At 60.9% G+C, this 22,767-nt stretch overlaps 1 protein-coding gene across 1 annotated transcript in view; it reads right to left on the bottom strand.

Annotated features, from left to right (window-relative positions):
* Positions 1-18,080: 18,080 nt before the first annotated feature.
* Positions 18,081-22,767, bottom strand: part of LOC105998065 (taste receptor type 1 member 2) — an 11,284-nt gene continuing 6,597 nt past the window's right edge. The window contains exons 4-7 of the mRNA XM_013032671.1: positions 22,590-22,763; positions 20,872-21,081; positions 20,215-20,338; positions 18,081-19,012 (exon numbers count right to left, since the gene is read on the bottom strand). Of these exons, the coding sequence (XP_012888125.1) occupies positions 18,081-19,012; positions 20,215-20,338; positions 20,872-21,081; positions 22,590-22,763 (1,440 nt within the window). The remainder of the gene's footprint in view (positions 19,013-20,214; positions 20,339-20,871; positions 21,082-22,589; positions 22,764-22,767) is intronic.

Raw genomic sequence — 22,767 nt, 5'->3', positions numbered from 1 at the left:
AGGGTGGAGGAAGCCACGTGGGGCCAGGAGAGCTTTTCCCAGGCTGCGGCTTAGAGGAGAGCTGCCCCAGCCAAGCAGCTAGAGGTGGGGTGACTTCCTGTCCCCCAGGAGATGAGTCTGCTGCCAGCTCCCCATGCTCATCCCTGCAGATGGCCTTGGCACCGCTCCAGCCAGGGCACTGACCCGGGCAGGAGAGGCAGGAGAGGTGGTGGGAGCAGTGGGGACCATGCAGAGCAGAGGACGCCAGCCTACCTCGGCAGCCGACCTGCTGTGTGACCCTCCACAATGGCTATGTCCCTCTCTCGGCCTCAGCTCCTCCATGTACAGCTGTACATGGGGCTGAACAAGCTGTTGGAAGACCTAGATGAGGGACCCCACCACCACCACCACGGGCTTCCTCCCTGGAGAGCCTTGCACGGGCTGAGGACCAGTGTGAGCCCAGCACTCCGGAAGGGAGTCCACCCCCATGGCCACAGTGAAGAAGGGTCACAAACCCCTGGGTGTGAGCACCGTCCACAGCTCCTTCTGGACAGAGCGAGGCGGTGCCATGCCTGGGTGGGGTCCCTTGGTCTCAGTGGAACCCCAAGACCTGAAGGAACCCTATTTGGGAACCACCAGGTGGGATGGCCTCTGTGGGCCCTTCTAGGCTCCCCAAAGGTTCTAGAACATTCCCAGGCAGCACTCAAGAGGCTCACCCTAGGACTCCTCTCCACCGCTGTCAAGGAGGCAGCTCTGCAGGCCCCAGGCTTGCATTCAGCCACCACCTCCAGGAATGGGAGGCCGAGCAGGGAGGCCCTGGCTCCAAGCAAAGGCTGGGCCTCCGCGCAGGGCTCCCACTTCCTCCCGGTGACACCATCGTAATGCCAGGTCCCCAGCCGCCCCTCAGGACACGGGAGGCCTGCATGCCCCTGTGTGCCCAGGGCAGCCTGTGGGCTCCTTCATCTTCACCTTCATTCATTCACTCCTTCTTTCATTTGTTCACTCATTCACACAGTTCATTTACTGACTTGCTCAGTCATTTATTTGTTCACTCATCCATTTGTTCATTCATTCATTCAGTGTGGGTCCCCACGTCCCTGTCTCCGAAGCACCTCTGCTCTTGTAGCCCCACAAGCAGCCCAGGGGCCTGGCTAGTTGGTGTTTTGGCTTTGCCACAAGCAGCTGCCCAGGCAGCAGGGTTTCATCTTTCCAGGACGGGTGGAAGAACCACCCCCCTCCCTCTTCCCCACCTCTCCAGTTCTTGTTCCCAGCGAGAGACCTTGGCAGGACCCCCGGCCCTCTGCTGCCCTGGGACGGATGGCTTCCAGCTGTCTGCGCCCCAGCCTGGGAAAATTCCTACAAACACTGCAGGTCCCCAGATCCTGAAACCTGAGTGTCCTGCCCCCACCCTGCCCAGGGATGGCGCTCCGCCACCAGCTCCCTCCTCTCCAAGCCCCTCCACCAGAGGAGCCACAGGAATGGGGCGGCCGCACCCCACGGGCACGTGCCCAGTTGATGAGCATTGCCAGGCCTAGGACTGTCTCTTTATGAGTGTCAGTTGGAGACACCAACATCCTGGAGGGGTTGACATTTTACAAAGCAGGAAACTGAGTCACGGAGATTCTCACCACCGACAGATGCCAGATAGCCATGTGAACCGGGAGAACTGACCCATGCCTTGTCTGTCCTGCCAGTTCATTTCAAAGGTGGGGAAACCAAGGCCCAGAGAGGAGCTGTGCCATGCTGCCCACCAGGAGCACACAGAGGCCCTTTGTACCCCCACAGACCGGCACATGCCCCTCTCCGGCAACGACCCCCCTTCCCTGTACCATCACTGTGAGTCCACGGAGCACCCCAGCTGCTGAAGCTGCCCCACGCCATAGGCTTTTCCAGGCACTCAGGCCTGCCCGGCCTCTGAATCTCCACAGGGGCTGTTCCCTCAGCCCAGCTCCCCGACTCCTCGCTGCCTGCGTCCTGGTGTCCTGCCTCTGTTTCCCTTGACAGTAGATGCCTTCCCCAGGGCCTCCCTCCCACCTCCTCTGGGAGCACCACAGAACCGAACACAGAGGAAAGCCCTGCTCTCCGTCCACCCCCACCCCCACCCCACCCCCGGGCCGTGTCAGCCGGGGCTCCGTGCAGCGGGCGTGACTGTGGGTGAGGGCTCTGTTCTCCTCTGAGGGGTGGGAAGATTGAGAGCAACAGGTGTCCACCCCCCCAGCCCCTGCCCGCAGCCGTTCCCACGCGCGCGGCCGCCAGCTGGGAAGATGGATAAGCCTCCCCTGGCCAGGCCTGGGAACCTCTGTCACCCGCCATAAAAGCAGGCCCTGGCCAGACACGGGATCTGGGCCATTTTCTCAAGTCATGGGAGATCTTTTTATTTTTTGGGGGGGGGGAGGAAGGCGGGGTTGAAGCAAAGAGGAGGAAGAAAGACTTTCCTGGGTGTGGCTCCCGGCCCTCATCCATAGGCTCAGCCAGGAGACCCCAGCAGCCCCCTAAGAAGCAGCCAGGCTCTACCTCCAACCCACCCTGCATCTGGCCTGCCCTGCTGACCTTGGGCCTGGGGGTCGGCACTGAGCGGAGGCAGGAGAACAGCCAAGGAAGGAAAGAAACCAGGAGCGGAGGGAAAAGGGGAGAACTTTCCAGAAGTTTCTCCCCAACTCCGTGGGCAACCTCATGGGCACTGAGTGACAGAGTCACTCTGGGACTTGAATGTCCCCGTAGGGATTCGAGGTCCCCCCCCCCCGGGCTTCCAAATTAAGGGACCCTGGGCCAGTGGCCTCTCTAGGTAGGAGCTATTACCTGGTTTGGGTTTTGGTTTGTTTTTCCTGTCTAGCAGTCACTTATTGAAGACCTACTATGGTCTGGGTGCCGGGTAGGCCCTGGAGATCATCAGTGAGCAGAAGTCCCATTCCTGCTTCTAGAGTATGTGCGGGGAGAGGGGGAAACTTCTGGGAGGGAGGGGAAGGAGGCCACAGGGAAGCTGAGGAGGCGGCCAGCCTCTAAGGGGGGTGATGTTCACACTGAGACCCAAAGTCAGCTGCCACCTGGTGTCCTGTTCCCTGGAAAACAAGAGATGTAGGCCAACTTCCTACTTCCCCATGGGGAAACTGCGGCACTGAAGGCCACTCAGCCAATGCAAGTAAAAGCCTGATCTCATCTTAAGACTTGAATTCTTCTTCTTCTTTTTTGTCAGTCATGGTGCTTGAACTCAGGACCTGGGTGCTGTCTCTGAGCTCTTTTACTCAAGGCTAGCACTCTACCACTTTGAACCATAGCGCCACTTCCAGGTTTCTGGTGATTAATTGGAAATAGGACTCTCATGGATTTTCCTGTCTGGGGTGGCTTTGAACCGTGATACTCAGATCTCAGCCTCCTGAGTGGCTAAGGTTACAGTCGTGAGCCACCGGCACCTGGCTAAGACTTGAATTCCTGTCCTGCGGAAGGGCTCAGGGTGTGGTCGGGTGCCAAGCCAGAGGTGGAGGTGCAGCTGCATGCCGGGCACTGGGCACAGAGCCCTTCCTCACCCCCAGTCCAAGGTGCCCCAGATCAACCAGCCCACCTCTCTGCAGGGCTTCAGAAAGTTGATTTTCTAACAGCCATCCATCAGCATGGCATGTCCAGCTGTTGGCGTGACACCAGTGTCCCTAGAGTCTCATCCACCTGCCAAAGCTGCTCCAGGGGCTACCTCCCCTTCCCCAGAATGACCTCCGCCATCCAGGGGCTGGGTCCCGGGGACCCTGGGGGACCCCGGGGAGTGGCTCCCTGTCAGAGCCCCACCCCCAGCCCATCAGGCCTGAGTGGGGTCTCCCTCCCCTTTTCCAGGGGCTCCCAGCCTCCCAGCAGGGGGTCTGCCTGAACAACTCCTCCTCACCCCTTCCCTGAGGGTCTTCACGGAAACTTAGACCTATTGTCTGCGGAGCAGCTGGAGTGGTGTTCACTGCATTCAGGTGATCAGGCCAAGTCCGTCTGGTGATCAGGGAAATCCGTCTGATTCTTCTAGCTGAGTCAATATCCAAGGCCCGGGTCACGCCAGGGGTGGGGGTCAGCCGTGCAGTCCAGGATCCTCCCAGCCACAAAGGAGCAGCTACCTTGAGCCAGAACTTGGGTTTTCCGGTTGGGCCAGACTTTCCTCTGTTCCCCAGGTCTTCCTGTAGGTCCCAAGGGGACAGACAGGACCCTCCCCCCAGGAGACCTACCTAACCTCTCCCCCAAAAGTCCCTCTGTCACTCCCCCCCCCAAGGGACGCAGTGTGGCAAAGCTGGTGAGCTGGCGGGTGTGGATCACAAGGGGTTAAAGCACTGCGGGGTCCACCTTGGACCCCAGGCAGAGCCCGGCTTGGGTTTCAAGCCCCCCCCCCTGCCCACCCCAACCCACCCCCACCCCCAGCCTGGCTAGGCTATAAAATACATTGTGTCTCGCTGCTGATTGATGGCGTGCGGGAAGCTAGGGGAGATGGGCTGGGCCCAATAGGATTTTCAAGGGCTCAGTCACTGATATTCTATCTCTGGCCTTCTGGAACTCTCCATGGGCCCATCTCCCTAGCCACAAGCCCCAGAGGAGACAGACAGGTCATCACCCTCCAAGGCCAACCACAGGCAGAGGGCTGTCTCCATCCCTGAGAAGTCCTGTCCCAAAACCCCAGGAGGCGCCACCCCCCAGCAGCTGATCATTCATTCATTCATTCACTCATTCATTCATTCTTGACGTCCTACTATGTGCCAGGTGACCTCACAGAGCTTTCCAGAAAGGAAACATTTCTGAGGCTTTCTTCCCATTCACAGCGTTGAGGCTCGAGAAGCAGCTAGAGAGGAGAGTCCCACGTAGGCTGAGCTGGCTGCACCCCAGGCCTGCCTTGGAGGAGCGCGGCTGCCCACGGCTCGGGCTCCGCAGGCCTCATCTGTAGAATGGGTCACAATAACCCAACCTGAAGTCCTCGTGTCCACAGCGGGTCACACACCCACAGCTCTCCACCCGGGCCGGCAGCAAGAAGTCAAGCAACGAAGGTTGCCCACATGACCTCAGAATCTGGAGGCCTGCCTGAGTGAGGGATCGGTGAATCAGTGAGCCTGGGAGGGAATGAATGAGTGAGTGAATGAGCTAGTGAATGAGGGAGTGTTGAAAACAGACTGTGAATGAGCGAGCGGTGAATGAGCAGGAGAATGAATGAGTGGGTGAAAGTATGAATGAGCAGGTGAGAGAATGAATGAGTGAATGAATGAGTGAGTGGGTGGGTGAGTGGGTGAGTGAGTGGGTGAATGGGTGAATGAGTGAATGAATGAATGAGTGGGTGAGTGAGTGAATGTGTGAATGGAGCAAATGTGTGGATGAGTGGAATGGTGCACGAACGTACAAATGAATTAGTGAGTGACTGAATGAGTAGCGCGTGAGTGGGTGTGTGAACAGGCAAGTGTGTGCATGCAGGGGTGGAGGGTGAGCCGGTGGAGGGGTGAGTGGGTGAGCGCGCAGGACGCTGGCGTGCCAGTCTGTGTGAGGAGCACTCTCCCCCTGGCACCGCCTGTCAGCCCGTCCTGTAGAGGTGTCTGGTCTCCACGAGAACCCCCACCCCCCGGCACAGGCTTCTGGCCCTTGGTTTTAGGCACGGGGTGGGGGAGGAGGCCTTCACCCTCGGTGGGAGACTGGCCACTCTTCTGAGCCCCTCGGTCAGGGGTGTCTGGGGACGGGGTCAGGCCTGCTGGTCCCTGACACCACCCTGCTCATTTACATGCATGGGCAGGGGAGATGGGCGCGAGGCCCAGCCTGCCCGAGGACTCCGCTCAGGTGCCCGAAGAGAAGCAGTCCCCGTAGATGACTCCCAATCTGGTACGGCGCTTCTCAACTGAAGTCTCCTCACCAAGGAGGTTTAGGCAGGAGGACCTGAGTTCATGGCCAGCTGGGGCTACAGAGCCAGACCATGTCTCGAAACAAATCCAGAGCCAAGCACCGGTGGCTCACGCCTGTAATCCTAGCTACACAGGAAGCTGAGACTTGAGGATCACGGTTCAAAGCCAGCCTGGGCAGGAAACTCCATGAGACTCTTATCAGAAGTGGCGCTGTGGCTCCATGCGGTAGAGCGCTCACCTTCCTCAAAAAGAGCTCAAGGACAGAGCCCAGGCCCCAAGTTCAAACCCCAGGATGGACAGACAGCGGCAGCACCCTGCACCATGCCCCTGCTCCCCGCTAAAACTGCCAGGACCCCGGCCCAACTCCCGGCTCCAGGACCCGCTCCCCGACCACCCATCACCTTCCCCGGGCCCTGTGGCCTCAGCCAGGGCCCTGTGGCCACCGTGCCCCCTCCGAGCGGTCCAGGTGAGGTGGGGCCAGCACGGGTCCAGTTCCAAGGCTTGCGCTGGGACCAGGCGATCTGAGGGAGAGGAGCCTGCTCAGCCCAGCCCCTCCCCTCCTCAGCACCCTCAGAGTGACTGAAACCCATGCTGTGTCCTGGCGATGGGGAGCAGCCTCAGCCCATGCCTGGTGCGGGGCCTTGTGGCATTAAAGCAGCACTGTTCCCAGGGTCCAAGAAGGACACACAGGGCTCAGCCCCTCAGCCCACCTACCTCCTGCTCGGGGCCAGAGACTCAGCTCCCCGCCACCCACCAGCCAGGAAAGCCCAGCTCCTCTGCTCAGGGCCCAGAGGCCCAGAGAGGGCAAGGGGCTTGCCCAAGCTTACACAGCAATCTTATCCAGAGCCGAGACCCATCCCAAGCTGCTCTGCTTCCTGGTCCTGCCGCTTCCTGTCTTTCTCCTGTGTCACTGCCATCGTGATCTGACTGACAGCCCTCCCCCTGCGCACCCCCCCCCATATTATCCTGTCAGCTACAATAGGAGCAGCTCCAAGTGCTCAGGGCTGCCCCACGCCACCCCACCCCAGAAAACAATGCCCCCTTTCTACCATCCGTGCTCTGGATGGAATGCCAGCCGCCCCCAGGTTCCCGGACCCCTAATATGAGAAGCCAGGGTGGTCACTGCACGGCCGTAGGAAGCTCCAGGCTCAAGCCCACACTGCTGGCCTTGTTTTGGGGGAGGAGGACTCATTGCTCTGAGCCACGGCCGGCCGCAGGCTTCTGTCCTGGCTCACAATTCCAATTCCATCCGCCAGGCCACAGAGCCCCACTCACAGCCCAGCCCCGCAGCGCTTAACCCCCAGCAGCCCAGCCCCGAGCCCCACCCGCTGCTGTCCAACAGCCACGCCCCTTCCCCTCCCCCCCACACTCCTGGGGTACAGAGTGCAGCGGCTCCTGCACCCTTGCTGGTGGGGAGGCCTCCTGGGCTCCACCCTCCACCCCCACGCCACCCCGGCTTTCCCCGCTCCCTGTCACCCAGTGTCCCCGGGACACCTAAGCCACCCCCTCATCCCCGGGGCCTCCCCGCTTTCCTAGACCTGGATTCAAGTCCAGCGGATGTCACCCCTTTGCTCCAGGGGCCCTGCGAGGACGCGGTGCCACTCCAGCTGTGAATTCCCTCCCCACGCGCAGTGGGTGTCCACTACGTCCGCTGAGCTGGCCGCGTGACTCCCGGTGTCCCTCATCTCCCGCTTCACATGGGACGCACCCCGAATGTCGGCGTGACCTCCTGACCCTCTCTTCCCCCGGGCCTCAGTGTCCCCCCCCCGCCAGCCACACGTAGCAAAGAACCCACGTGTTGAGTGTTGAATGGCACGGTGTGGGTGAGGCTCAGCACGCCTGTAGTCCCAGCCGCCCCCAGGATGCCCTGAGCTCAGGAGTCAATGGGTTTGAGGCCTGAGCAAGACGTACCTTAACACAAACAAACAAGCAGTAAACAAACACGATGGCAGGGTGTCAGTACTGGGACGCAGACTGTCCTGAGCTCGCTAGCCGCAGCAGCCAGGGGTGGGCGTGACTTACCGAGGACCTACTGCGCGCTAGTCAGAGGAGATGACACCGTCACCCTCAGAACCTCTCCGCAGTAGGCTGGGAACACAGGTCGTGAAAAGCATAAGCCAGCTAACACGGGAGGCCACCCAAGACAGGCCCATCCTCCCAGGTGGGGAGTTCAAAGCAGGCCAGTCAGCAGGAGAAGCATGTGCAAAGGTCCGGGGGTGGGAACAGAATGATGGGCTCAAAGAAGAGAAAGGAAGATGTTTGGGTCCAAAAGGAAGGGAGAGGAGAGCAGAGATCTGCGGAGTGGGGAACGGGGTGGGGGAGGGCTTCGTGGACGGCCAGCACACTCAGGATCTCGTCTACCACCCGTGCAAGGCCGCAGGAGAGGGGATATGAAATGGCATGCACCGGCACTGCCCGACCTTTGAGACTCGTGATTCCCACCTCCCTGGGCTGCGCCCCATCTCTGCGGCCCCCACCCTGCAGGAAAAGTGCGGGGTGCGGGCGGGGGGGGGTGAGGGAGGCAGCCCGCACGGCTGTCTCCCCACATCCAGGATTAGCGTTCTCCCAGGGCCGGGAGGAAGCAAATCACATTCTTGAGAGCCTTATGTCAGGCTGGCCACCCTCCCCTCCTCCCTCCCCTCCCCTCTCCAGGGCATGGAGCCGGCCAGGCTGGGCCGCTGCCTCCTCCTCCTCCTCCCTCTCTCTGCACAGTGGGGCCACAAGATGCCACCCCAGGGCCCACCACAGGCTCAGCTCCACCTCCCAAGATCCCCCTGGGGACGCCGTCCTGTCACTGTCCCCCCCCTCCTCAGCAGCTGGACCAGGGGAGGTCCAGAGAGGCTGAGAAGGTCACCTAAGGTCACACAGCAACCATGTGACCCAGCTGGGATTCAAACCCAGGCCTCCCAACATGCGACGTTTCTGGGTTAACGGCACTAACGCGTCCCCTGGATGAGAGTCAGCCCCTTCCAGCCCCGCGGTCACCCCTCCCGTGACGGGGCAGCGCAGGGTGAGGGTCGCAGCATGGCTTTCACCAGGGCTCCGTGGTGTGGAGCGGAGGCAGGGCCTGGAGGATGGGCAGTGGAGGCATCAGGTGGCCCCACGCTGAGATGTGGCCCTGGGGGAGCCAGGGACCCCCAAGTGCACCTGCCAGTGTGCTGTGAGCCCTGCACGGGAGGACGGGCTCGATGCGGATGTTAAACCACTGTCATCCTAGCTACTCAGGAGGCTGAGCTCTGAGGATCACGGTTCAAAGCCAGCCCAGACAGGAAAGTCCGTGAGATTCTTATGTCCAATAAAACACTAGAAAAGCGGAAGTGGTGCTGTGGCTCAAGCGGTAGAGTGCTCGCCTTGAGCTGAAGCTGAGGGACAGTGCTCAGGCCCAGAGTTCAAGCCCCAGGACTGACAAAAAAAATGTGGGAGAGAACCCGAAGCCCCTGGAGACGTGGGGACCCCAAGCCCAGGATTCTTGTGTGTCCTGAACTCAGGACGTGGAGCTGACCAGATTCTAAAAAGTCATCGCTCTGTTTGAATGGAGTTCACTCCCCCAGCGAGCGTTCGAGTGGCATGGCCGCTGTGGGCCGTGGGTGCGGCCGGGTTAGAGAAGCCGGGGAGAGACAGAGTCCGCTGAAATGAAGTAAGAAATCATCCCAGAGGGGACACGGGAGCCACAGCCATGGGCAGGATGCCAACACCCCGTGCAGCTGGACAACCTCGCCTCCCCAGAAGACGCCAGGGGGACTTCCCGGAGGAAGCAGCAGTCAGCCCACACCGAATGCTAAGTGGCACCGGGCTTTAGCCAAGAGAAGGCTCCTGGGAAGTGCTGGTGGAGGCCATGGCAGGTGCAAAGGCCCTGAGACAGGAATGTTGCCTCCTCCTGGAAGATCCAGAGGGCACACCAGTGCAGCTGGGGCAGGACGTCACAACACAAGGGGAGAGGTGGCTCTGGGAGGAGCGGCGGGAGCACGGGAGTGGGGCAGGGCTCTCTCCCCCCAGGATCCGGGCAGGAGGCCGGCGAAGCAGCCCGAGCGCCCATGGGGCCGATGTAGTGTGCAGGGAACACCGGGAGCGGGGATTGTGCAGGGAGACTCTGCTGCTCAGCCTGGTGTCTGCCTGACACAGGGACGCAGACACCTCCCTGCCAGCTCGTCATGGGCATGCGCCACCCGCAGCCGCTGCACCAGGGCCAGCCCAGCCCCAGGGGCAGGCAGGGAGCAGGGGAAGGAGAAGAGACGCCACCTCCACCTCCTGGACAGGACCTGGGGCCAGGGCATCTGGGGTGGGAGTGGGGGGCAGGTGATGGCGTGGGGTCACCCAGGGTTTGCTTTTTGGGGCTCCTGTGTGTGCTACCAGCTCAGCACCCTGAGTCTGGACACCTGCTGACAGACAGATGCAAACCAGGACGGCCAGGGGCAGGATGGGGGCTGGCAGGGGGTGAGGGGGTGCATGAAGGTCCCGGGGACCCCCTCGGTGTCCCCCACGCTGCCCCCTCCCCTCAGATCGCATGGCTCTGCCTTCCAAGAGAAGCCAGCGGGCCCTGAGCTCATCCTCGGGGCATCCTGGGGGTGACGTCACATCTCAGGGTGTTCTGGGGGTGACGTCACCATCAGAAAACGGGGTCCACGCACAGGCGTGATTCATCCAGTGCCACCAGCCACGGCCTGAGGCTCTGAGACGCTCCCGATCTGCTGTCACGCAGAGGGAAACTGAGGCCCCAGCAGGCTGCCCCGATGGGGGAGGGCGGCACGGCAGGGGGCGGGCGATGCTGTTGGACAGCCCCTGCTCCCCACGCGCTCCCCCCGGAGGCCCGGCGCTCTGCCCCTGGTCCTGGGGTGCCGGCAGTGTGCGATTAGCACCCAAACACGGCCAGACACGCGTGCACACCGGCACACTTGTGTCCTCTGCCCAGAGGGACGTGGTGCTGGTGTTCCTACACACCGGGCCTGCCCGTGTGTGCCCACAGGGGCCACACGCACCTGTCCAGTCTCCACACCACACCCGGGCCTGGCGGCCCACGCCACAGAGCTGCTCCCACGCCAGGCCGCACGTCGGAAGAGCTCAGAGCGATGGACGGCCTGCTGGCTCTTCTGTGTCTTTTTGTCTGTCTGTGTCTGTCTGTGTGTCTGTATCTCTCTCTGTTTCTGGCTCTGTGTGTCTCTGGCTCTGTCTGTGTGTCTATGTGTCTGTATACATGTCTGTGTCTGTCTGTGCGTCTATGTCTGTCTCTGTTTCTGGCTCTGTGTCTGTGTTTGTCTCTATGTGCCCATCTACATGTCTGTCTGTGTGTCTGTGTATGTGTTTGTTTGTGTGTCTATGTGTCTGTGTATGTCTGTGTATCCGTGTCTACATGTCTGTGTGTCTGTCTGTGTCTGTGCGTCTATGTGCTGTCTGTCTGTGTGTCTGTCTCCGTGTCTGTCTGTGCGTCTTGTTCAAGCTCCACCGGAGCATTTCCATAAACTGGGACTGGGATCCTGGCAGGCCCGGGAATGGGGACAGTGGCGCCATCTGCTGCTGGCTTCTGGAACTGCCCTCTGGAGAACGCACTCCTGGCCATGGGCTGCCCACGTTCGGTGGCCTGCAACGCACAGGGCGAGCTGCACCCAGGTGAGGGACTGCTCCCCGCTTTTGTGGGTGGGGAAACCGAGGCCCAGAGTCAGAGCGTGAAGAAGCCCATTGGCTGCCCTGAGAAAGAGGGTCATAGGATTTCACAGATACCTCCTCCTTCTGCCTCACAGCTCAGTGATGGAGGCAGCGGGGAGCCGGAGGCCAGGGGACAGAGACGGTTCAGTGGCCCCGCGGGGAGGCCCTCCAGGTCCTGGTTCCCAGCCCAGAGCTCTGGCCTCCAGCAGCACTGCCTCACCAGCCCCCCGCGGGGAGCTGAGCACCCTCTGGGGTGTTTTGTTACGGCTCCAGAGCTGACTGAGACACCTGACCCCTGGGCCCTGCCGGTCCATCGCCCAGGAAGTGAGCAGCTGGCGGCGCCTCCCCCAGGACCGCCCCTCCCCGCCCGCCGCCTGCAGATGCATGGCCCCGCTGAGCACTGCACCACCCGTCAGCCTGGGCCGCCCGGCTGGGCTCCCCCCACGGGCCCCTTGGATCCTGGGGAGTGTGGTGGGAGGAGGGCAGCCGCGGCACGCCCCCTCCCCACAAGCTCTGCCTTCCCGACAGCCTCCCCGGGACCCCGGGCCCGGGCAGGAGTGGACGCAGGCCTGGCTGTGGTTCTGTGGGCAGCGCGTGTGCCCGGGAGCCGGGAGGCAGAGGGAGATGCTGGGCTGCGGGGCCCCCAGCCCCGGCCTGGGCGTCTGAAGATGGGATGGCTCTCCACGGCTCCCCGTGACACTTGAAGGTCCAGCCTGGCAGGCCCCTGCCATCTTGCAGGACGAGGCACATGGCCAGAGCTGGGCAGTGGGATGTGGTTTCCCAGGCAGCCTGGAAAAGGCACGGTGGCATCTCCCTTCCCCACTCTCGGTCTCCTGGCTGGAATGCAGAGGTGATGCTGCGGGCAGGTGCAGCCACTTTGGACCCAGGGATGGAGGTTCTTCCAGGGGCTGGCAGAGCGACCGACCTGTTCTCAACAGCGCGCCTCCATCCTTACACAGCAGAGAGCAACGTCTGTGAGCATTTGGGGGTGTCCGCTTGGCCCTTATTGGACTGTCCCCAACACCAAACGATCACCCCCCGGTTCCGCGCTGGCTGTGCCGCTCCAGACAAGTCACTACCCCTTTCTGAGCCTCTGTTTTCTCTGTGGGAAAATGTCATTTTGTGTGTTTTGCTAGGTGGGTTGGTGAGGATCGATCAAATGCCTCCCCCCCCACCTCGCCACCCTGTAGTCTGAACACAGCACTGTCTCCTCCCATGGTGACCGTCGGTGGGCTCTTGGCTCCCTCCGGGCTGCCGCGGCCTCCTACAATGGCTGGGATGAGGTCATCCCTGTGCCCGGCTCCAAGGGTTGAAGAAGAAATAGCAAATGATCGGGGCACTCCGGAGCCTTGGTCTTTGGATTAAAACACCCGCCAGGTGGGCAGCCATGAGGCGTCAGGGGGGGACTGTGTGAAAGGCCGCACACAGCCTGCCTGTCGGGCGCTCCATACATGGCACCCATGGAGTCTGTAGTAATGGCTCCTTGTCTGTGGAAAACACCTTTGGCTCACTCACCAGACCCGAGCACGAGCCCTGTCTGGACCGAGAGACCGGTGGGGTGCGGTGGGTAATCGCCCCGTTCCTGGGGGTCCGGCCATGTGTTCCAGACACCTGCCAGCACCGTGCTAGGCACAGCCTGGCATGCTGGGAGAAGGGGCAGGGACCGGCGCAGCCTGGCAGCCTCTCGCAGGAGCCGGGGTTTCCGGGCATGGGCTCGGGGCTGTGGTCACTCAGGTTGACAGCAGAGGCCACTCTGAAAGGCAGGCCTGGAGCTGACCCCCGACTATGAATCAGGGAAGGAGTTGTGCACTCTTCTGTGAAGTCTTTCCCCTGAGGCGGGGGCTCAGAATGGCTGGAGCAAGACTCTGAAAAATCAGGTGTGAATGGGAGAAGAAGAGGAGGAAAGAGGAATAGAAGGACAGCACGAATGCAGTACAGAGGAATAGAACGGCAGTACTTGTCCATTCAGACAACTTAAACTGGTCAGTGACAAGACCAGGCACTGGTGTCCCTCCCTACGGGGGCTTTGCCTGCCTGACTCACCAGGCTCAAGGTCACTTGAAAGGCAATGTGGGCAGGGGTGTCACATCCTATCTCCTAGCAGAAGAGAGAATTCAGTCTTTGAAAGTATGAGAGTTGGGGGATGTTTGTCACAAGAGCATAAGCTATCTCCACTGACTGATACACTGGGCCATGTGTGAGTATTTCATCCCAAAGCAGCCCTGACCAGGCACAGCTGTCCACCCCTGTCCAGGGTGAATACTCTCTGAGACCCCAGTGGATGCTTGAAAACCCACATCACGTAGAACCTCCCGAGACCATTTTCTTATTTGTCCTCCCCCACAGGGCTTGGCCACCCCAGCACGAGGGCTTTCTTAAGTCAAAAATGTTGACAGCTGGTGCCGGTGGCTCACACCTGTATCCTAGCTGCTCAGGAGGCTGAGATCTGAGGATCGCAGTTCAAAGCCAGCCCAGGCAGGAAAGTCCGTGAGACTCTTATCTTCAATACACCGCTAGAAAACTGGAAATGGCGCTGTGGCTCAAGTGGTAGAGCGCTCACCTGGAGCTGAAGAGCACAGGGACAGCACCCAGGCCCAGAGTTCAAAGCCCACGACCGACAAAAAAGAAAAAAAAATGTTGTCAGTTGCTGGTGGTTCACGCCTGTCATTCTCCTAGCTACTTAGGAGGCTCTAAGGATCGAGGCTCAAAGGCAGATGGAGCAGGAAAACGCACAAGACCCTTAGCGCCAATTAACCGGCAAAAAAAAACAAAAACAAAAACTGAAGTGGAGGTATGGTTCAAGAGGTAGAAGTCCATCTTGAGAAAGAAAGAAAAAAAGCCAAGTAGAAGCACAGGGAAGTCAGTTCAGTTCAAGACCCAGTAGCAGAGAGAGAGAGATGGGGAGGGGAGGAGGAGGAGGGGGAGGAGGAGGAAGAAGAAGAAGAGGAGGGAAAAAAGAAGAGGGAGGGAGGGAGGGAAGGAGGGAGGGAGGGAGGGAGGGAGGGAGGGAAGGAGGCGCAGGCTAGAACAGAAGGAGAGCCTTGGAACTCTATCTTACAGATGAGGTTAGCCAAGTGCTGACAGCTTAAAGAACCGTGTCCAAAGCAGTTGTAAGCTAGCGACGTTGGGACGTGAGCCAAACCTGTGGCTGGGTGGGGCAGGCTCATGTTCCCACTTCACAGACCGGGAAGCTGAGGCTCCAAGCAGAAAAACCGCCCGCCAAAGCAAGCCATGGAGTACTGGCCCTTTGTCTTCTCCTCCCCCTCCTCCCCTCCCTCCCCCTCCCCCGCCCCTTCCCCAGAACATGAGTCCGGGCCCCTGGGTTGCCGCAGGAGGCCCTCCCCATGCCCAGCATGCCCAGCGGGGCTCAGGAACCCCCTCTGAGAGCTCCAAGCGTAGGAGCCCTGCCCGCTGCATCTGCCCAGGCGTTTCTCCAAGCTCTTCGCCACTTGTCGCTATCTCCCGCTTCTGGGCGGGAGGCTCTGGTTGGCATTAGCACCCCGCGCCCCGCGGTGGTCCCAGGCGGGCCCTGGGCTCCATCCAAAAAGTGTCAGACTCCGCCAGGCCGTCCTGACGACTTATCTAACGTGGAACATCAAATGGTTTGATCTGCCAATTAGGCGCCCCCGGAGCTGCTAACTGGAAGCAGATGGCTCTGTCCATCACGGGCTGGGAAATGTGTGCTCCCCACGTCCCCGCCGCACGGGGCCCGCCCCGGGCACCCCGAGACCAGCCTCCTCCTGGGATGGCAGGCTCAGCCTTGTCCCCTGCACCCGGAGGACTGCGGGGGGGGGAGGTATGTAGGCCTCAGTGGCTCAACCCCAGGGACCCCCAACTCCCCCTGGGTCACAAGCTCTGCTAACCACCCCCCTGGGGTCTGTCTGCGTTTACAAACCGGGTTGTTCCTGCCACTGAGCTTACATCCAGGCCTGCAGAGGCGCAGGGTTCGGGGGGGACACAAACCACCTGAGGGTGTCCTTTTGCCCCTTTGGTGGCCAAACCCACCCAACGTCTTTGGAGGCTGCTCCCCCATCGAAGCCAGGGCTCCCCTTCCTCCTCTTCCTCTCACCTGCAAAGCCGAGGTCCCCAGGTCCCATGCCCTGAGGCGAGTCCTGGCCTAACTCAACATCCACTCAGTCCCCCCGACACACACACACCTTGAGTCCCCCCCCCCGGACGGGTGAATACCAGCCCCCAATGCCCAGCCTTCTCTTCATCCAGATCTGAGCCCCGCACCGTGAGGTCTTCCCATTCCCACCCCACAGCCCAGCCCATTCCTGCGTGCGTCCTTCTCTAGAAAGCGCCTGCACTGGGCCCGGGGCCCCCCTCGCTGCATGGCCATCTTCATGGAGCAGGTGGACAGAAGCTCCCCCCCCCCCGCCATGTTGTTTCCTATCACCAGAGAGAGGGAAACAAGGCAATCCATGCATGGCACATTGCCTGGGATCCGTGTGAGGCAGAAAGGGAAAATGAGGGACAGAGCCTCAAGATGATCCCGGAAGAGCACTTTAATCAGAGGAAGCTGTCTGTGCAAAGGCCCTGAGACAGACACATGGCTTCCCCACCCCCGTGTCCTCCCGCCAGCTCCCTGAAGCGTGGGTCCCCCGGGCTGGGAGATGTCCTCCCACTGCGTACTGCAGCTTCCAGGCCGGCCACAGAGCGGTGATTTCTGTGGTAGGCTGGGGATGGGACTCACATCAGTCAGGTGACCCTGGGCGGGAGAACCCCCAGACCTTCTGTCCACATGGGGTAAGGAGGGGTCATAGCAGTAGTGGTACCTAGCATGGCCCGTCCCCTGCTGCCCTCGTCCTGAGCCGTGGGGCGGCGTGGGGCCTGCCTACAGGAGATCGTCTTGGGTCTCTGAATTCCCCAGGCACTGATTTGAAAGAACTGGCTGGGGGGGGGGGAGGCAGGGGGGGACAGCACAGAGCATCCACGGACTCTGGGCCATTGCACTGGCATTGGTAGGAAAACTGCTCTGCACACCAGGTTCTAACGTGGCTCGGGGAGAGGAGCTGGCCCACCCGTCGGGATGGAAAAGCAACCTAAAAGTAGGAAGTCCAGCCCCCAAGGAGCAGGTACTGTAGGCCAAGACCCCACGGGCCCCCCACACCCTGAGAGTGACAGGGGTACACTGGGGCCCGGGCAGCAGCAGGCCTGTCCGCTCAGGGCCACTCGACTTGTGGTAAGCCACCCTGCCAGGGGCCATCCGGGCTGCATGGAGGAGCCTGCTCCTGTCACCCCGTGGACACTCTGACCCGTTGCCCACCTGCCGGAAGGGTGCCCATGCGTCCCTGTGGCAGCGCTGGCTCCCTGGTGAGCTGTGAGGGGCCCCACTGGGCGTCTGGGCACAGGGAGCTCAGAGCGACCCCTTCCCCGGAGGAAGCCGTTCCTCCCGGCACCCTGACTGAGCTCCCGAGACCTGAGCACCCAAGGCCAGAGCCAGAGCATGCCAGGGTGGGGTCAGCCTGGAAGGAGGCTCTGTTTCCTAGAGATTGGTGCCATGGGGTATGACATAGAATCCAGACATGAAAAACAAAAGGAGGCCCGGTACCATGGCTCACACCTGTCATCCTAGCTACTCAGGAAGCTGAGGTCTGAGGATCGTGGCTCAAAGCCAGCCCTGGCAGGAAAGGCTGTGAGACTCTTATCTACAAGGAACCACCAGCAAACCAGAAGTGGCGCTGTGGCTCAAAGTGACAGAGCGCCTAGCCTTGAAAAAAGCTCAGGGACAGCACCCAGGCCCCGAGTTCAAGCCCCACAACCTACCCAAGATACAAAACCAAAACCAAGAGGGAAGGAGGCCTTCCTTACAGCCTCCCTCGTGGTTGGGGCCGTGTGTACCCGCAGGGATCACTGTAAGAGAGTCTCTCACACCCAGCAGACAGCCAGGCCACACTGCTTGGAAGGAGCGGAGCCGGGGCTGAAGCCAAGGTCCCTCTGAATCCTCATGTCCTTTCTCTGAAAGCAAGGAGGAAGTACCTAGCATCCCTTCGCAAGATCCCAGAAGCTGCCTCTGTCTGAGCTACTCAGAATCAGAAGCAGTGAGGTGAGGAGCAGCAGACAGCTCAGGAGAAGCCCACAGCCCCGCCCCCATTCCCCTCTGCCTTGACCATGAGACCTGCCTGAGCCTGCAGGCGCCCAGCATGGCCACCAGATGGCGACTGCAGGCTACTAAATCAGACTTTATCCTGGAGACCACTAGGAACCTGTGGGTGGATTTTTTTTTCTGGCAATTGAAACGGCTCAAGGGAGAGAATCAATGTGTGGATGTGGATGTGTGTGTGTTTGTGCGTGTGTGTGTGTGTGTGCATGCGTGCATGCATGCTTGCCCATCCCGGTGTTTGCACTCAGGGCTTGGATTCTGTTTCTTAGGCTTTTTAAACTGCGACTCTTAGATCTCAATCTCCTGAGTAGCTAACATTACAGGTGTGAGCCACAGGCACCCAGGGGATATTTTTAACACAAAGTGGGTAAAATGGCTAGGCTGCAGAGAATCTCGGATGAGAGAGCAAGGTTGGGGTGGGAAGGCGGGATGGGACGGGAATGGGGGGGAACCGCTGGCATTCCTGGGCCCCACCCCCACCCCCAGGCCTGGGTCCCCAGGGCCCGCAGGCGGGGCTAGTCCATCCTCATGGTGTAGCCCTGGATCATGCTGTTGAAGTAGGCGGGCGTGTTGCGTTCCGGGTAGAAGAGGATCAGGTAGCATTTGGGGCCGAAGTACCCCAGGCTGATGGCCAGGAAGTTGAGTACCGTCACCAGGAGGTCCAGGATGGTGACCAGCACCCCATTGTGGACAGCCATGAAGGTGCAGAGCGAGACGGAGGTGGTGAAGGAGAAGGCCATGCAGAAGGTAATGAACTTGGCTTCGTTGTAGCTCATGGGCAGCCCCTTGCCCATGTAGGCGAAGCTGAAGCCCACCACGGAGAGAAGCACGTCCATGCTGGTGTTCAACAGAAGGCCCAGGCGGTAGTTGGGGTGACAGGAGACGATGGTGACGCTGGGGTCCTCGGGATCGGTGTGGCTCGTGGGGTCGATGGTGGGGGCTGCCAGCATATTGCCCGCCACCAGGGCCGCCTTGATGGCCGTCATGAACGCCACAGACACATAGGCCCCGTGGCAGCGGACCCAGAGGCCGTAGGCCCGAGGGAGGCGGCTGGCCATCTGGAAGATACAGACGATCTGGAAGGAGCGCACGGCCACGCAGGAGATGCAGACGGTGAAGCAGAGGGTGAAGAAGGCCTGGCGCCAGAGGCACGTGAAGACGGTGGGCGGCCCCACGTACACGGGCACCATGCCAAAGGCCAGCAGCAGCGGCGCCAGCATCACGAAGCACATGGGGCCCCCTGCCGAGCGTACCATGGGCGTCCGGAAGTGCCTCCAGAACACCACCAGGATGGCCAGCGTGCTGAAGAAGCCCAGGGCGGCCAGCAGCACCACGATGATGGTGGATGCCTCGTGCCATTGCAGGAAAGCCAGCCGCCGCCTGAAGCAGGAGGCGGCGTTCCCGCGAGACCACATGGTGCTCGGGCAGGGCTGGCAGTCAAATTCATCTGCAAAAGCCCACACAGAACTCCCGTCGGCGCTGCCCCATCTCACGGAGGAGGACACACTCAGCTAGGTGAACTCATCGGCCAAGTCCCAACACCAGTGGGATACAGAGCAGGATTTGAACCCAGATCTCTGAAGATTACCATCTGCCATTCCTTCCTCTCAACCACTCCCTCAGGAGTCCATTTAATGAGCAACGCTCTGAGCACGGGCTCTCACAGCAAAGGTGGAAGGTGATGGAGAAATGGCTGAAACCCTGGCCCCTGACCAGCTAGGGAAGAACAAACCTTCTATAATCTTGCCCAGCCCCAACCTCACGCTCAGGGCTCTGCCAGGCACAAGGCCGGGGCTCTCATCAACAGATGAAACCATGCACTTAATGACTCAGCTCTGAACTGCACTGAGCACCAGCCTGGAGAGGGAGGTGATGCTGTCCCTGCCTTCCTGGAGTTTGTGTTGTTGGGGACAGATGGTGTTTCTCCCATTAAGGAGACACTGCATGCACACACACGCGCATGCACGCACGCACGCTTGTGTGATGATCAGCCATTCTGTGCTCCAACTGCACGGGGCACTTGGGTAGGCAGATCCGGGCCTATCCCTGTCCCTGTCCCTCAGAGCTGGGATTGCCGCTTGCCTGTGTCAGCCAGTGGACAGACATTCATTCTGTGACCTAGCACACAGGCCTAGGCTGTGGGGGGGGTGGGTGGAGGGGACCAGGGAAAGTCCTGTAGCAAGGGTCTGAGGTCCCTCCTTCCTCTGGCCCCCAACCAGCCGGGGGCTTTTACTCCACACCAGCTACTGGGCAGCTACAGGACTTCCCGGACACTGACAGTCCCTTGGAGAGACCCCAGAGACCCTGCCAAAGGGAGGAGCCTCCAGAAGAGCCCAGGGCGGGTGGGCACAGTGCACCTGCAGGCTCAGGGGGAGGAGAAAGGAATGGGCAAAGCAGGAGACAGGATGGGGGGAAGGGAATGGTGAGGAGGGGTGGAGGGAATGAGACCCGAGATTGGCAGTGTGGGGCAGAGCACAGGGTGGGGCACGGCAGGGGGTGGGAGGTGGCAGGGTTGAACACAGGTGTGGTCATGGCCTGGGAGGGCAGGAGTAGGGATGGGTGTGGCTGGGGCGGGGCCTGGGAGGGGAGGGACTTGGCCTGGTAGGGGGTGTGGCCTGGGCGGGGCGGGGGCGGGGCCAGGAGCCATACCTGCTGTTTGGTTGTAAAAGGTGCCGGGTGGGCAGTCGTGGCACTCGAAGCAGCAGGGGTGGAGGCCTATGGCCTTCTTCTTCTGCCCAGGCAGGCAGCTTTTGGAACACATAGACACAGGGACCTGGCGGGAGGGGAGGAAGGCAAGAGACTCTGAGCCCCATGCCCCGTCTCCGGGGGAGCCCTGCCTGCTGGCGCCAGCAGGCTGCTGTAGGAGGCAGCCTGACTGCCACCCTCTTAAGTTTCGCCAGCACCTCCACTTTCCTCTGGCGAAAGCACCCGGATATTGAGGAAGGAACTGCCCAAAGCTGCGAGAGGACAAACTGAGAGGATCACATGACCAGCCTGTGCCTCCAGGGTCCTAACCCAGGGGGAAAAGGGGGTGGGGCAGCTCTTCCCCCTAGGCTGGATAGGGGATTGAAGCCTTAGCCAAGGGCCTGGCGCACATACACAGGTCCCGTAAAGAACTATGTGGCACAGGCTCCGGAACCCCTTGATCTCCCCCCACCTGGAGCCGCTAAAGCCTGAACTCCACAGTTTCCAAGGACCCAGGCTCTCCACCCCAAACAGAGACACTCCAACAGCTGTTGCTGGTGAGTCTCTGGGTGCGCCTTGGGGAGAAGGGTCCCACCCTCTGCCCTGCCCCTGGGAGCTGACACTGTTGTCGCCTGTGTGCCAGGAGACGTTGCCAATGGGCACCAGCTGCTGCTGCCTGGGAGAGTACAAGGCCACGCTCTTGAAAGGATTCTGGCTCAGGTCCCATTGCCACTGGATGATGTCCAGGTACAGGGGCATGTCGCCTTGCTGGTCGAAGAAGATCTGGCTGTTCAGGAGGGTGAAGTTGACATCCCACAACTCTCTGAGGAGCTGGAGAGGAGAGGGGGGTCAAAGGGAAGGAAGCAGGCTGGCATCAGAGGTCGGGCCAGACCTGGACGGATGGCCACCACCCCACTAGCCTTGGTCTCCCCACCTGCAAAAGGAGGACTTCCTAGTCCTGGGAAAACAGCCCAGTTCAGAGCCCCGTGGCTCAGAGCGCTGGTTCAGGGGCCCAGCCTCAGCTCTGCTGTGTGCCTTGGATCTATTGCTCACCCTCTCTGTACCTGTTCCTTCTTCTGTCTTCCGGGCTCCAGAGCCGTACATGGGTTGAAATATTTTAGGAGTTTAGAACAACACCTGAGAAGTGCACTCCTGGCTCCTGAGTAGCTGGCCCAGCTGTGCCCTCCATTGACCATGTGACTGGGACAGTCGCTGAAGCTACCTGGGCTGATGGGTCAAAAGGCTCCATTCTGCAAGCCCGTAGGTCACCCCGCCACCTTCACTCTCCCTCCACACGCAGGAGAACCCGCTGGACTTTGCTTTGGGGACCCAGAGCTCATCGTGCTGCAGGGATGAGAGACAGGTATCCAGAGAGTTGGGACCTGCTCAGAGGGTGAGCAGAGCTCCACTCCAGAGGTCCCTGGGCCTCACACAGGGCACCGGGCCTGAGGGCACTGGTCCCAGAAACAAGAGGAGGGGATGCCACGCAGGGGGTCAGCCTGAAGATGGACAGCAGACAGGAGGCCCCTGGGCAGCATGCCCCACACAGACCAATGTCCAATGACCAGTGACCTGGCCAAATGCAGCAGAGCAACCTGGGACTCTGCTCCCAGGGGTCCAAAAGCACAGTCCCTGGGGTTCTTCTGCACATGTGGGGACTCAGGACCCCATTTTCCCTCCTTACCAAGCCCCATCCTCAGAGCTGTGAACGTCCACCACCCAGCTCACCTCTCCAGCCTCCCTCTCCCCTCTCCTAAGGTAAGCGCTTGTCAGAAACAGGGAAGTCAGGCACCGGTGGCTCATGCCTGTCATCCTCTCTACTCAGGAGGCTGTGATCCAAGGATCATGGTTTGAACCCAGCCCAGACAGGAAAGTCCACGAGACCCTGATCTCCAGGGAACCACTAGAAAGCCGGAAGGGGAGCTGGAGCTCAAAAGATGGGACATCAGGTTTGGCAAAATACCCCAGACCCTGAGTTCAAGCACGCACACACGCACACACACACACACACACACACACACACACACACACACACCCCAGACCCTGAGTTCAAGCACGCACACACACACACACACACACACACACAGAGTGTGGACCCCAGGACACACACACACACACACACACACAGTGTGGACCCCAGGACACACACACACACACACACACACACACACACACACACAGAGTGTGGACCCCAGGAAGGAGTTGGGGTTCTGGAGGTGGAGGCCTGCATCCAGGCCCCGCCCCCCTCCTGAGCCAGGGGGCGGGGCAGAGCAGGCCCTTGCGGTCTCCGTGGCAACGCGGCGACGCCTGGCCGCCCCGCGCAGGCGCACAGTCCTCACCTGCCAGGGGCGCACGGGCCCCGGGGCGCACGCGGTCCGGTTGCAGCCCAGCAGCCGGTGCAGGGCGTGGGCCACGGCGTAGACGGCGGCGTACACGCTGAACACCACGCGCTCCCCGGAGAGCGTGAGGACGTCTCCGTAGGAGGCCGTCTTCCAGGGGCAGGTGTCGCACTCCTGG

This window comes from Dipodomys ordii, unplaced genomic scaffold (assembly GCF_000151885.1).
Source record: "Dipodomys ordii isolate 6190 unplaced genomic scaffold, Dord_2.0 Scaffold6, whole genome shotgun sequence".
Classification (NCBI taxonomy): domain Eukaryota; kingdom Metazoa; phylum Chordata; class Mammalia; order Rodentia; family Heteromyidae; genus Dipodomys; species Dipodomys ordii.
Note: the sequence above shows the minus strand (reverse complement) of the source record. Positions and strands in the feature narration are given on the sequence as shown.